General features: G+C 52.1%; 1 protein-coding gene across 1 annotated transcript; it reads right to left on the bottom strand.

Annotated features, from left to right (window-relative positions):
• Window positions 1–2,634: 2,634 nt before the first annotated feature.
• LOC147414185 (heat shock factor protein 5-like) lies at window positions 2,635–9,017 on the bottom strand. The gene is made up of 7 exons (XM_086475438.1): window positions 8,868–9,017; window positions 8,459–8,753; window positions 7,693–7,778; window positions 7,422–7,569; window positions 7,156–7,238; window positions 3,023–3,451; window positions 2,635–2,748 (listed from the first exon to the last, which is right to left on the bottom strand). The coding sequence occupies exons 1-7, from the start codon at window positions 9,015–9,017 to the stop codon at window positions 2,635–2,637; spliced, it is 1,305 nt and encodes a 434-aa protein (XP_086331564.1).
• Window positions 9,018–10,458: the final 1,441 nt, after the last annotated feature.

Genomic DNA, 10,458 nt, shown 5'->3' with positions numbered 1-10,458 from the left:
AGCGACTGCAAGGTACAAGGCAGGGGAGAATCTGAAGCAAGGTGCCTACTCTTCCCACAGCCATACTGGTTGTTCCCAGTATGGAAAAGAAGCAGCGTCCAAGTTAAGTAGAGGGTCTGCAGATGATGCCAGCTTTGCTTGCACTCTTGGGGTTTACAAAACCAGAGGCTGGCATGTCAGAGTGCAGGAAAGGGTCATTACTCGAATCCCTCGGACCGAGATGACAAACCATTAGCTGAAAACCTGGGAGATCACAAGCGTGTAAAGTACTCTGCCTCGTCAGCAGACCAAATGCCCTCACAGGTCCCCTCCTCGGCTCCCACCGGTGCGGGCTCAGCGGCCCGTGGGAGCAGCCTTGGTGGTGGGCAGCGGGGCGGGCTGGCGGCAGAGGTGCCCCGAATGCCGCCGGGGGGGTCTCCTCGGCCAGCCCCGGGAGGCGAGGGGTGCCGCAGGGCAGGCCTGTGACCGCGGGCAACAGGTGGGCGATGGAGCAGGGCCGCCCGCGGGCGGCTCGGAAATTCTAGCGACCACGACGCGTGGGAACCCCCGGCCGCTCGCTGCCGCTCTTCCCCGGGCGCTGCTGGAAAGGGGGGGCTCAGGAGAGCGACGGGCTGGCGAGGGGCCGTTGTGACACCACGGGCCACCCGGCGGGTCCCGGGCATTGAGGCCGCAGAACTCAGCCAGCGGCGCCGATGGAGAACTTCTCCACCCTCCTCAGACCTGCCCACGGGGGATGGCTCTTGGTATCGGTACCAACTCCATGAATATCGAATTGATATTATTATTATTATGATTAATGTTGTTGTGGTAGTGGGTAAAAGCGTCAGCAAGAACTCCCAAAACACAAAGCGGTCCTTTTCAACCGTGACTCCTACCCTTTGTAACCGAAAACAAAGAGGAGAAAATCAGGCTGCAACGCTCTTTTCAGTTTAAAAACTCCATTTATTGCAGTGGTGCCACCCTACTACATTTCCCCAACCCCACAAATAGAGAATGTGCCCCCCCATCCTTCAAACGGTAGATTCCCACCCACACAAACCCAGAGCTATTACAGACCCACGATCTACTATGAACACGAAGGCAAACACATTTTAAAAGTTTTAAAAGTTACTCTGACGGCCTGATTCAACTAAAATAACAAATATCATTACAGAGACCGCCGGAACCGAATGAAAACGAGGAAAACAGAAGAACTCCCCATTAAAAGAGAGCAGCTAATATCCTACCAAGTTAATACAAAATTCCAAAATTAAGAGGTTTTTTGGTGTTTTTATTTTTTAAACAGAAAGCGTTGAAACGATCCAAAGTCCTCGTGGTGTGCGAAGCACCGCGGCTGGAGGCTGACAAGGAAGCCAGGCGGCAGCTGCTGCACGTTTTCACGTAGTTGTCACCCGCTTCTCACTCTCTTGTTTCTTCCTCCACAAAGCGCCCCTGCTTGCAGGCTGCCTCTTCCAGCGGGGCTGGCGAGAAAAGGGAACACGCAGTAAATGTTAGTCCTTGTCCCCGTGGGAGATGGGGGGGGTTCTCAGCTGGACTGAGGCCCCTGAACAGGACAGCTTCGACCTTGCGAGGATTCCAGTCTGCCCGTGAGAGAACAGACAGAAGCAAGAAGAGCTGCAGCTGCAAGATAAGCAAGTCCTGAGAAAGTCTCGGCTACAAGACAAGGCGTCCGCGTCCTTTTGGCAGAACGCATGATCCCGTGTACGGCAATAAAACAGTGTATAAGATGCCGCTGAGAGTTCAATAACTTCAGGGTTTATTTACTGATAGAATTTATACCCTTTTCTACCTAAGAGTAATTAGCATAAGCCCATCTGCGGAAGCGTGTGGCAGAGTACACTAAGAGACTGCGCAAGTACGGTATTTTAACTGAAGGCCCAGTGAAGTACTTGCACTGCACACAAGAACTAAACTATTCTGACCTCCCCTTTCTGCAATAGTTGGTTTCAGAGTAGCTGTCTCCAGTCTCTCAAAAAAAAAGAAAAGTCAAAGCTCTCCTTACCAGGACAATCCTCGTCCGAACTGTGTCGTCTTTTCCTGCACCGAGGTTTTACAGGTGAATCTGTCTCTTCCACGGATGCGTTTGCAGGGGCAGTTCCTGAAGTGAATTGTCTCTCCTCTGCCCCTGGAGTACTGGATTCACATTTCACACTAGTATTCTCCTGAAAACCAACCAAAGAAAAAAAAGGAATAAACCCAAAGACCACCCCCTATTTTCTTGTAATCACTTTAGGGACAAAATAACGATTCTCCTCCACTCCAAAAGGACACCTAACAAGGGCTGAACACTGCCTAGATGGTGTAAGTTCTTTTCACTCGGAGTTACGGCTGCCAAATTGAACCTCGAGCTCTCACAAACTGGCATATTAAGCAAAAGATGAAATCGGAAAACCACTGTACAAAGCGAGGGCACAACATCCTCACCGGCTGAGCTTTGCCCTCAGTTACCAAACCAGCTCTGAGAAACAAGCTACAAGAAACCCAGGGGCGCTCCTTGTTACCAACACGTGTGGAGCGATGACACATCCAGCTCAAACAACTCGCCAGAGCTGGGTGATGCAAAACTACACGGGCGAGCCTCACACTTCTGGGTGGGAGTCCCACCCCACCCCATCCAGTGGTTGAGACGTTAAATCATAACCTGTCGCTTGCTTTGTGGAGCCCTCTGCTGCTGCTCCCCAGGGATTTTGCAGGCAGCCATTTACTGAACTGCTCTGTTTCCATGACCATCTGGCAAAAATCCGTAGGCTTAAGGAAAAGAAAAAGTCAAACCACCAAGTTACGTTTCTGTTCCACTGTGGCAACAAAGGCCCAAAGTGAAGCACTTGGGACTTTACCTCTAGACAGAAAGATGTTCTCACCATCACCTGCTCTACAGCATTCATCTCCTCTGCAAATATCCTACCAATCCATGTCCCAAAGATAAGGGATTGTTCAAAGCCTGCAACGTTTCCTTCTACTAAGGAAAAAAAAAGCCTTTTCAAAGTGCTATGTGCGAGTTGTACCTCCCTGCACCCCTCACCTGCTCTGGACTGCACGGTCCCTCCTGAGCAACCACGACGGAGGACTGAGCTGGTTGTTCTCTCAGTTCTTCACGGGCTTCCTGGGGGGTGACAGCTTCTTGTGCCACGTCACCAGCAGCACTTTCAGCAGACACACTGTCGTGGGTGGCACTTGATGTGTCCGAAGATTCCGGACCGAGGGAGTCCTCACTGGAGTAAACGTCGTCCCAGCTCTCGGTCTCAAGCAGCAGCGGGGTTCCGCTGCCAGACTGGCTCTCTGCGGCTTCCTTGGGCGCCGTTTCAGCTTGGGATGATGGACACAGCTCATCAAGCCGAATCACGGGAATCCCTTCAAAATCATCTGCTGTCTTCTTGTTTTCATCCTCTGGGTCATGTGGCCAGTCAGAGGGCAGAAGGTCCGCTGCATAAGGGAACTGCCCTGGTGGGATCTGGGAGAAACAAAATCCAGCGAACACGGGTATCAAACAATCGCAGGGACAGGATGGGGGTTGGCTCGGTAAGGCTTTCAGTTGTATTTTTTAAGATCCTAACCAGTGTTTCACTTTGGTTGCACTGCTTGTTTCCTGTCTGAAGTAGCCAGGACTTCAAGTAAGAGCTGGGTTACCAAGTCAACAGTCCAGGGAGGAGATCATCCCTGCCAAAACCAGACTGACCAACCCACCCACCCACACTGCAACAACTTCTGCCTCTTCTCAGAGGACCTCAGCTCGAAGCTGTTACAACACAGATCATCTTCTTGGGTGCGCTGTAGGATCTCGTACGCATTTCCAAGAGGAGAAAGTGCCCCCACAAAGATACAACTCAAATCCTTCTAGTTTATCTAGAAAAGATACGAGAGACAAGGATGGGAGGGAGGCAGCAAGGAAGCGGTAGAAGAGCAAGAAGTCAGGACTCAAAACACTAATAGTTTGCTGCTCATTGGAGCTCCAGAGGAAAAACGGTCTAATGTAGCAAAAGTGCTGACAGGGAAGCTGAGCATTCCACGTAGAAGATTAGCATAGTGTGCTCAGGAGGTAAAGCACAACCACCCCTTTTTGAGGACTTCTAGGACTAAAACAGGGTGGCTTGAGTGCTTGGGCAATCATTCAGAAGTCGTTCAGGTTCAATTCCATTCTCCAATAACACGGCTGATCATCATTCTTCTGAGACATAAAAGCAAACGACTTAGGACTGCTTTGAAGCTCAGGAAAGTTTTTCTTCTTGCTTCAGTTCCACGAGGAAATACTCACAGTTCAATAAAAATGCTAAGAGCAACAATCAAACAGCAGAGCTGCTGGCTTAAAAAAAAAAAAAGGAAAAACGGAAAAAAAAAAGCCCACAAAAATCCCACTACGCTGCTAACTTGAATTACAGAACTACTCGTTTAACGCTCAGCCGCTCTTTGAAACAGATAATTGTAAACCACTTTACTCTCACTTTCTCAAGAGGATCAGTTTTCCAGCCGACACCCTTCACTCCACAAGCCCCCGAACCCCCAGTCCATTCAGTCTCCTCCGCTCTCGCCCCACCACAGTGCGCTGCACTCACCTGGCAGAAGCTGCAGTGGGTGCCCAGGGAAGGTGCAGCACCAGCACAGCCGGTCAGAGGAGCAGTGTAGGCTGGGGGCGAGGAAGACGGCAGGGCAGCTGCAAGGATTCAAGCACAGTTAGCAGACTCCCAGAACTTGGGGTTGGTATGCACAGTTCTAGCGCTCCCTTGGATTAAACGGTTCAGTACATGCACAGAAACGTGTTATTACCTCCCAAGTCATCTTAAGACTGATTTCCTCGCCTTTAAAAATGTTTATTCTAACATAAGTGTACATATATTAAAAACATAACCTGTACAATGGATACACACACAGAGAAACTTCATAATCACAGTCTTTTGTAGCTAATATCCCCTTTTTGACTTGGCTGCTTGACTTTCTCATCCCAACACAGAAAAGCAGAAAGTGGCTCCACGTAGGAAGAGACGACCTGTTCATACACACACTCACACGGAAATTCAGGGATTTTAATCTAAAAAGTAACTTTGTAGAGGAGGCAGTATTCTGCAGGCCCTATTTTTGGGTGGCACGCAGAGATAATTTAAAAGCAAAGGTATTCTCTGCAGGACAGGTAACCTTTAAAATCTGCAATCACACTCAGAGAAACCCTTGACAAAATCCCATTTAGTCCCACGTTCATCAGAAGGAAACGTTACCAGTATAACAGGAGACGGCAAACAGGTCGGAACAACCCATTTACGAGGCCTCACACCTCCCTGGGGTTTCACAGGAGAAAGCTGCTACCAGAACCCATGGGGTTTCAGCAGCTGTGCCTGTTGCCCTTTTTAACAGTTTGGAGCAACAAACCCGGGAGCTGACCAGCACAGAAAGAGCCAGGGGACATCCTTCTAAAGAAGCAGGAGCTGCGTGTGGCTCCTGCTTTATGATGCAGCCCGGACACCTTTCAGAAGGACCTTCTATGGCCTGTGAACATATCACAATTCTGGACACTGCCAAAAACCTAAAGGACAGCTGTGTTTCACTCCCTGGAAACTCCAAGACATCTTTACAAACCCAAGAAAACCACCACAGAGAACTTGGAAGGGCTCTTGGGGAAACAACACAAAGGAGCCACGAAGGAGGAATCATTCCTTGTAAACTGCTGGAGTGATTCTAAGAAAAACCAAACACATACTACAAAGAATCTATTTTCTAAGAAAAGAAAAGGAAGGACCCGAAGGGAACAAGTGCTTGTGAAGCAGTAGGTAAGTGCAAAACACGCTGTCCAGATCACAGGCTACGAAAACCTACAAGTAAAATATAAATGCCCGTATTCTTGCAGGTAGTAGAGAACAAACCCGACCCTGTAGAAGACCAGACTGACGAACGATTGTGAGCGGTTCTGAAACGCAGAACGTTGCGTCAAAAGAACGGTTGGCACTCGCAGGACATCAGGGAACGCGGCGCTGCCTGTTCCTGCCAGCTCAGGGAACCCACCGGCACGGGCCTGGACACAACAACTGTGCCAGCTCCAGTCCTTTACCAACCAAAACGCTGACGACATGGAAGACGACACCCACGGTCTCTTCAGTCAGGGAAAACGGGCAAGACGATGCTGTTTGAACTCAGCCCTTTTGGGGGCATCGATCACCTCGCTGCTCCCTAGGCTCAGCTGCCGACTCTCTGCACGGCCAATGGACAACCAGGCTCACCAGCAAGAAATCCCCTGTCTCCCAGAAAGGTCTAAGAATAACACGGCTACTCCTAAGCTCCCACTCACCAGAAAGGTTATCGTTTGTGAAGGAACCCTACAGCCACCGAGGGAGTCGAAAGGCACGACCGGGCTTGCCGCGTCAGGCAGCACCAATCACCACCATTTCTCACACACTCTCCTTGACTGGTTTGTCATTATTAGCACACTCTGGTAACAAAGCTCTGCTGCACTTCTTTGATGCAACCCTACTGCTATCACAGGCTTTGCAGAGAGGTGAAAGCAGACAGAACTAAACCCCAAAACCAACGATGGCCGAGGGCAGGCGGGAATAAAAGACCCAGAGGAGCATCTTTCATTTGACTGCCCGTTCAACAAGAATCATGACGAAAAACCAGGCAAATCTTTTTGTCACTGAAGTCAACAAACGAGTTTGAATACACAGAAAAAGAAACCTTTGCACAAAGTCCTACTTTGGTTTGATTGATTGGGGATTCAAAAGTGAAACAAAAAGCGTCAAGAATAAGATTGAACCTCCATTCTTGAGTCCCCTCACTTAAGAAATACCAATTTTAAGATTAACTATCACTTTCCAAATAAGCTACTCTTGGTGCTGTGTGAATAAAAACACTTCAGTGAGACTGAAAATGGTAGCAGAAACGTCTTAGACAAAAGAAAGGGGTCACCACTTTTGTACTTCCTCATCTCCAGTGCACAAAAAAAAAGACAACATGAAGAAGCTAAGCAAGAAACAAAAGATATGAAAACAGTACGAGCAGAATGAAATCTTCTACGCAATACTTTTGATTCATCTTTGACTTTGAAAACTTCACCTAGGAAAACGTGAGACCAAGGACCAGCATACACCTTTTCAGCAAGTTCTCAGTGCTTTAGTGTCATCGTCCTACTTTGGCTCAATTACAACCACCCCTGGAAGTCAGCCTGACACTGACTAGTCGTGGGCAAAGGTTCTTCTCCTCGCCCTTTAACCTCGACACAGAGGCTACCTGGAAAGTCACCAGGGGACGCTCAACATCTGGAGGAAGGACAAGAACACCAAACTGAGAATCTTTTTGCTTTAAAGGTCTCGCTTCCTTTTAGACTTTCGATCTGATTCTCACTTGACATATACACATGACAAGAGCATTGTAGAAAAACATTTAAAGGTATCACTTTTCAGTATCTTCTTGAAAAGCAAGCGCAGAAATTTCTTTCGTACCTGTTGGACAGTAGGCTGCAGAGTACGGCACTGAAGAAGCGTAGCTGCTGCAACTTGGACACGACGTGGCCACGGAACGAGACCACTGATGGAGCGGCAGGATGGAAGGAACAGCCTGCAGTGTGTAGTTGACGCTGGTTGAAGAGGCCTGTTGGGGTCACAGAAGGGCAGATCCTTTAGCTGGAAAAGCTGGGGAAGCCTCACACACTGGAGGCAACGCAGGAGAACCCTGCTGTGTTCTGCAAGGCACTGGGGTCTGATGGAAACTCACTGATGGTAAAGTGCCTCGGTTGTGGGACGAGGTCCATACACAGTAGTCAGGATGGACGCTGACGTCATAATGGTGACTCAGCTGTGCTGTGGTCACCAGTCCTGCAGTGGGTACAAAATAAAGCAAAATGAGTGTTAAGGAAGGGTTTTCACAGGCGATGAAGGGCAATAGGAGGACCCATTCCAGCTGAAGCCCCCCTTTATTGATCACCCCAACTAAAGGTTCTGAAGGGAGGACACCGTTTCAACCTCCTAGCTCTGAGGCAGGATCACCGCTCCACCTTCACAGGGCTTTTGCCTCCCTGGAGCAGGCTGTACTGCAGAGCAGGCTGGTTTTGGGGCTAATACATAACACTTGCACTGTAAACCAGGTTTGTTTAAGACACATATAAAAAATCTGCAAAACAGGTTGTCTAAGGCGAGAAAAATCAGACTGTCCTTCAGAGCAAGGAGAAGGAACGTTCATCTGGCAGAGCTGTGCCAGCCCCACGGAGATGGGGTGAGGGTGTTCTTGGTGTAGCGCGCCACGGGGACCGTCCTGTAGTGGACAGGCAGATGGAATCACACGTGAACCACGCTACCCGTGCTCACCGGCAGCAGATCTACCTGCGCGAAGAACACCCGTTTACCTACCCTGGGTGAACCGAGCGGCCACCGGCAAGGAGAGGCAGCCCTCCTCCCTCAGGGGAGCGCCCAGTTTCACAGCCCGTGCTGAACCCAGTGCTTCTCCACCCCACCACGGCCCCTCAGGGCCCGCCTCGGCTCACCGGGTCTGGGGTCCTGGCCGAGCGTCGACGGCAGCAGCGGTGGGCTTGCACGCGGCGGCAAGCCGGGCACCCCCTGGCCACGGCTGGGCGGGTGGCTGGGCACCTCCAGGCCGGCTGCCATCCTCGCCCTGTTGGTGCGCGTCAGGCGCTTCAGGCGGACGAGGAGCTCGGGGAAGCCGCGGCGAAAGTAGGCACTGGAGAAGTGGTGGAGGGGCCGGGCGCAGCTGCCGCCGTCGTCACCAGCCTCTGCTCCTGGCTCCAGCCTCGGCACACTGTCCGCCGGTGCCGGTGGCACCTTGCGGAAGCCATAGAGATTGAGCTGCCGGATGAAGCTGCTGAAGTTCCTCGTCCGGAAGATGCCAGCAGCTCCCCTCGCCGCCCCACGGCCGGCCGGCCGGGCGCCCAGCACCTCGGCCTCGAAGAGCTGCTGGTCAATGAGCACCGCCTCGCCGCTGGCGTCCCAGCGGATGGAGCGGAACCGCGGGCTGTTCACCAGCCACCACAGCTTGGCCGGGAAGTTCCCGGCCCCGACGGCGGAGGGCAGCGGCGCCTCCTCCATGGCGATGCCGCCGGTGGCGAGTCAACAAACTGACGTAGGGGGCACTCGCGCTGCAAAGGCCACCGCGCCAGCGAAGCCCCGCCCCCAGGCGCCACGGGGCACGTCCCAGGCTTGTGACGCGCTGCCAGCATTTGGTTCGTCACAATGGTATCCAACTGATTTTAGAGTTTTTGGTCAGCACATTGTGACGCTAAAACTCACAAGAGCTAAAAGCAGTTTGGACTAATGGCCTGAACGGAAGGGCCAGGAGTACCTAGTTTCTGGCTTCCTCATTGCTTGCAGTCATTCCAACTTGTGCAGAACAGGAGCAAATCCAGGTTCTTCTGCCAGCCCAACGGTCGCTCTTCCATGTCTGGCAGCGACTGCAAGGTACAAGGCAGGGGAGAATCTGAAGCAAGGTGCCTACTCTTCCCACAGCCATACTGGTTGTTCCCAGTATGGAAAAGAAGCAGCGTCCAAGTTAAGTAGAGGGTCTGCAGATGATGCCAGCTTTGCTTGCACTCTTGGGGTTTACAAAACCAGAGGCTGGCATGTCAGAGAGCAGGAAAGGGTCATTACTTGAATCCCTCCGACAGAGATGACAAACCATTAGCCAAAAACCTGGGAGATCACAAGCGTGTAAAGTACTCTGCCTCGTCAGCAGACCAAATGCCCTCACAGGTCCCCTCCTCGGCTCCCACCGGTGCGGGCTCAGCGGCCCGTGGGAGCAGCCTCGGTGGGGGGCGGCGGGGCGGGCTGGCGGCAGAGGTGCCCGGAATGCCGCCGGGGGGGGTCTCCTCAGCCAGCCCCGGGAGGCGAGGGGTGCCGCAGGGTGGGCCCGTGGCCTCGGAGCGCGGCCGCGACCGGCAACGGGTGCGCGACGGAGCGGGGCCGCACGCGGGCAGCTCGGAAATTCGGGCGAACCCGTTGTGTGGGACCTCCTCGGCCGCTCGCTGCCGTTCTTCCCCGGGCGCTGCTGGAAAGGGGGGGCTCAGGAGAGCGATGGGCTGGCGAGGGGCCGTTGTGACACCACGGGCCACCCGGCAGGTCTGGGAGTTGGGGCCGCAGAACTCAGCCAGCGGCGCCGATGGAGAACCGCTCCACCCTCCTCAGACCTGCCCACGGGGGATGGCTCTTGGTATCGGTACCAACTCCATGACTATCGAATTGATATTATTATTCTTATGATTAATGTTGTTGTGGTGGTGGGTAAAAGCGTCAGCAAGAACTCCCAAAACACAAAGCGGTTCTTTTCAACCGCGACTCCTACCCTTTGTAACCGAAAAGAAAGAGGAGAAAATCAGGCTGCAACGCTCTTTTCAGTTTAAAAACTCCATTTATTGCAGTGGTGCCACCCTACTACATTTCCCCAACCCCTCAAATAGAGAATGTGCCCCCCCTCCATCCTTGAAACGGTACATTCCCACCCACACAAACCCAGAGCTATTACACACCCAAGATC

The sequence above is a fragment of the Leptosomus discolor genome, chromosome 18 (assembly GCF_034619465.1).
Source record: "Leptosomus discolor isolate bLepDis1 chromosome 18, bLepDis1.hap2, whole genome shotgun sequence".
NCBI lineage: Eukaryota > Metazoa > Chordata > Aves > Leptosomiformes > Leptosomidae > Leptosomus > Leptosomus discolor.
Note: the sequence above shows the minus strand (reverse complement) of the source record. Positions and strands in the feature narration are given on the sequence as shown.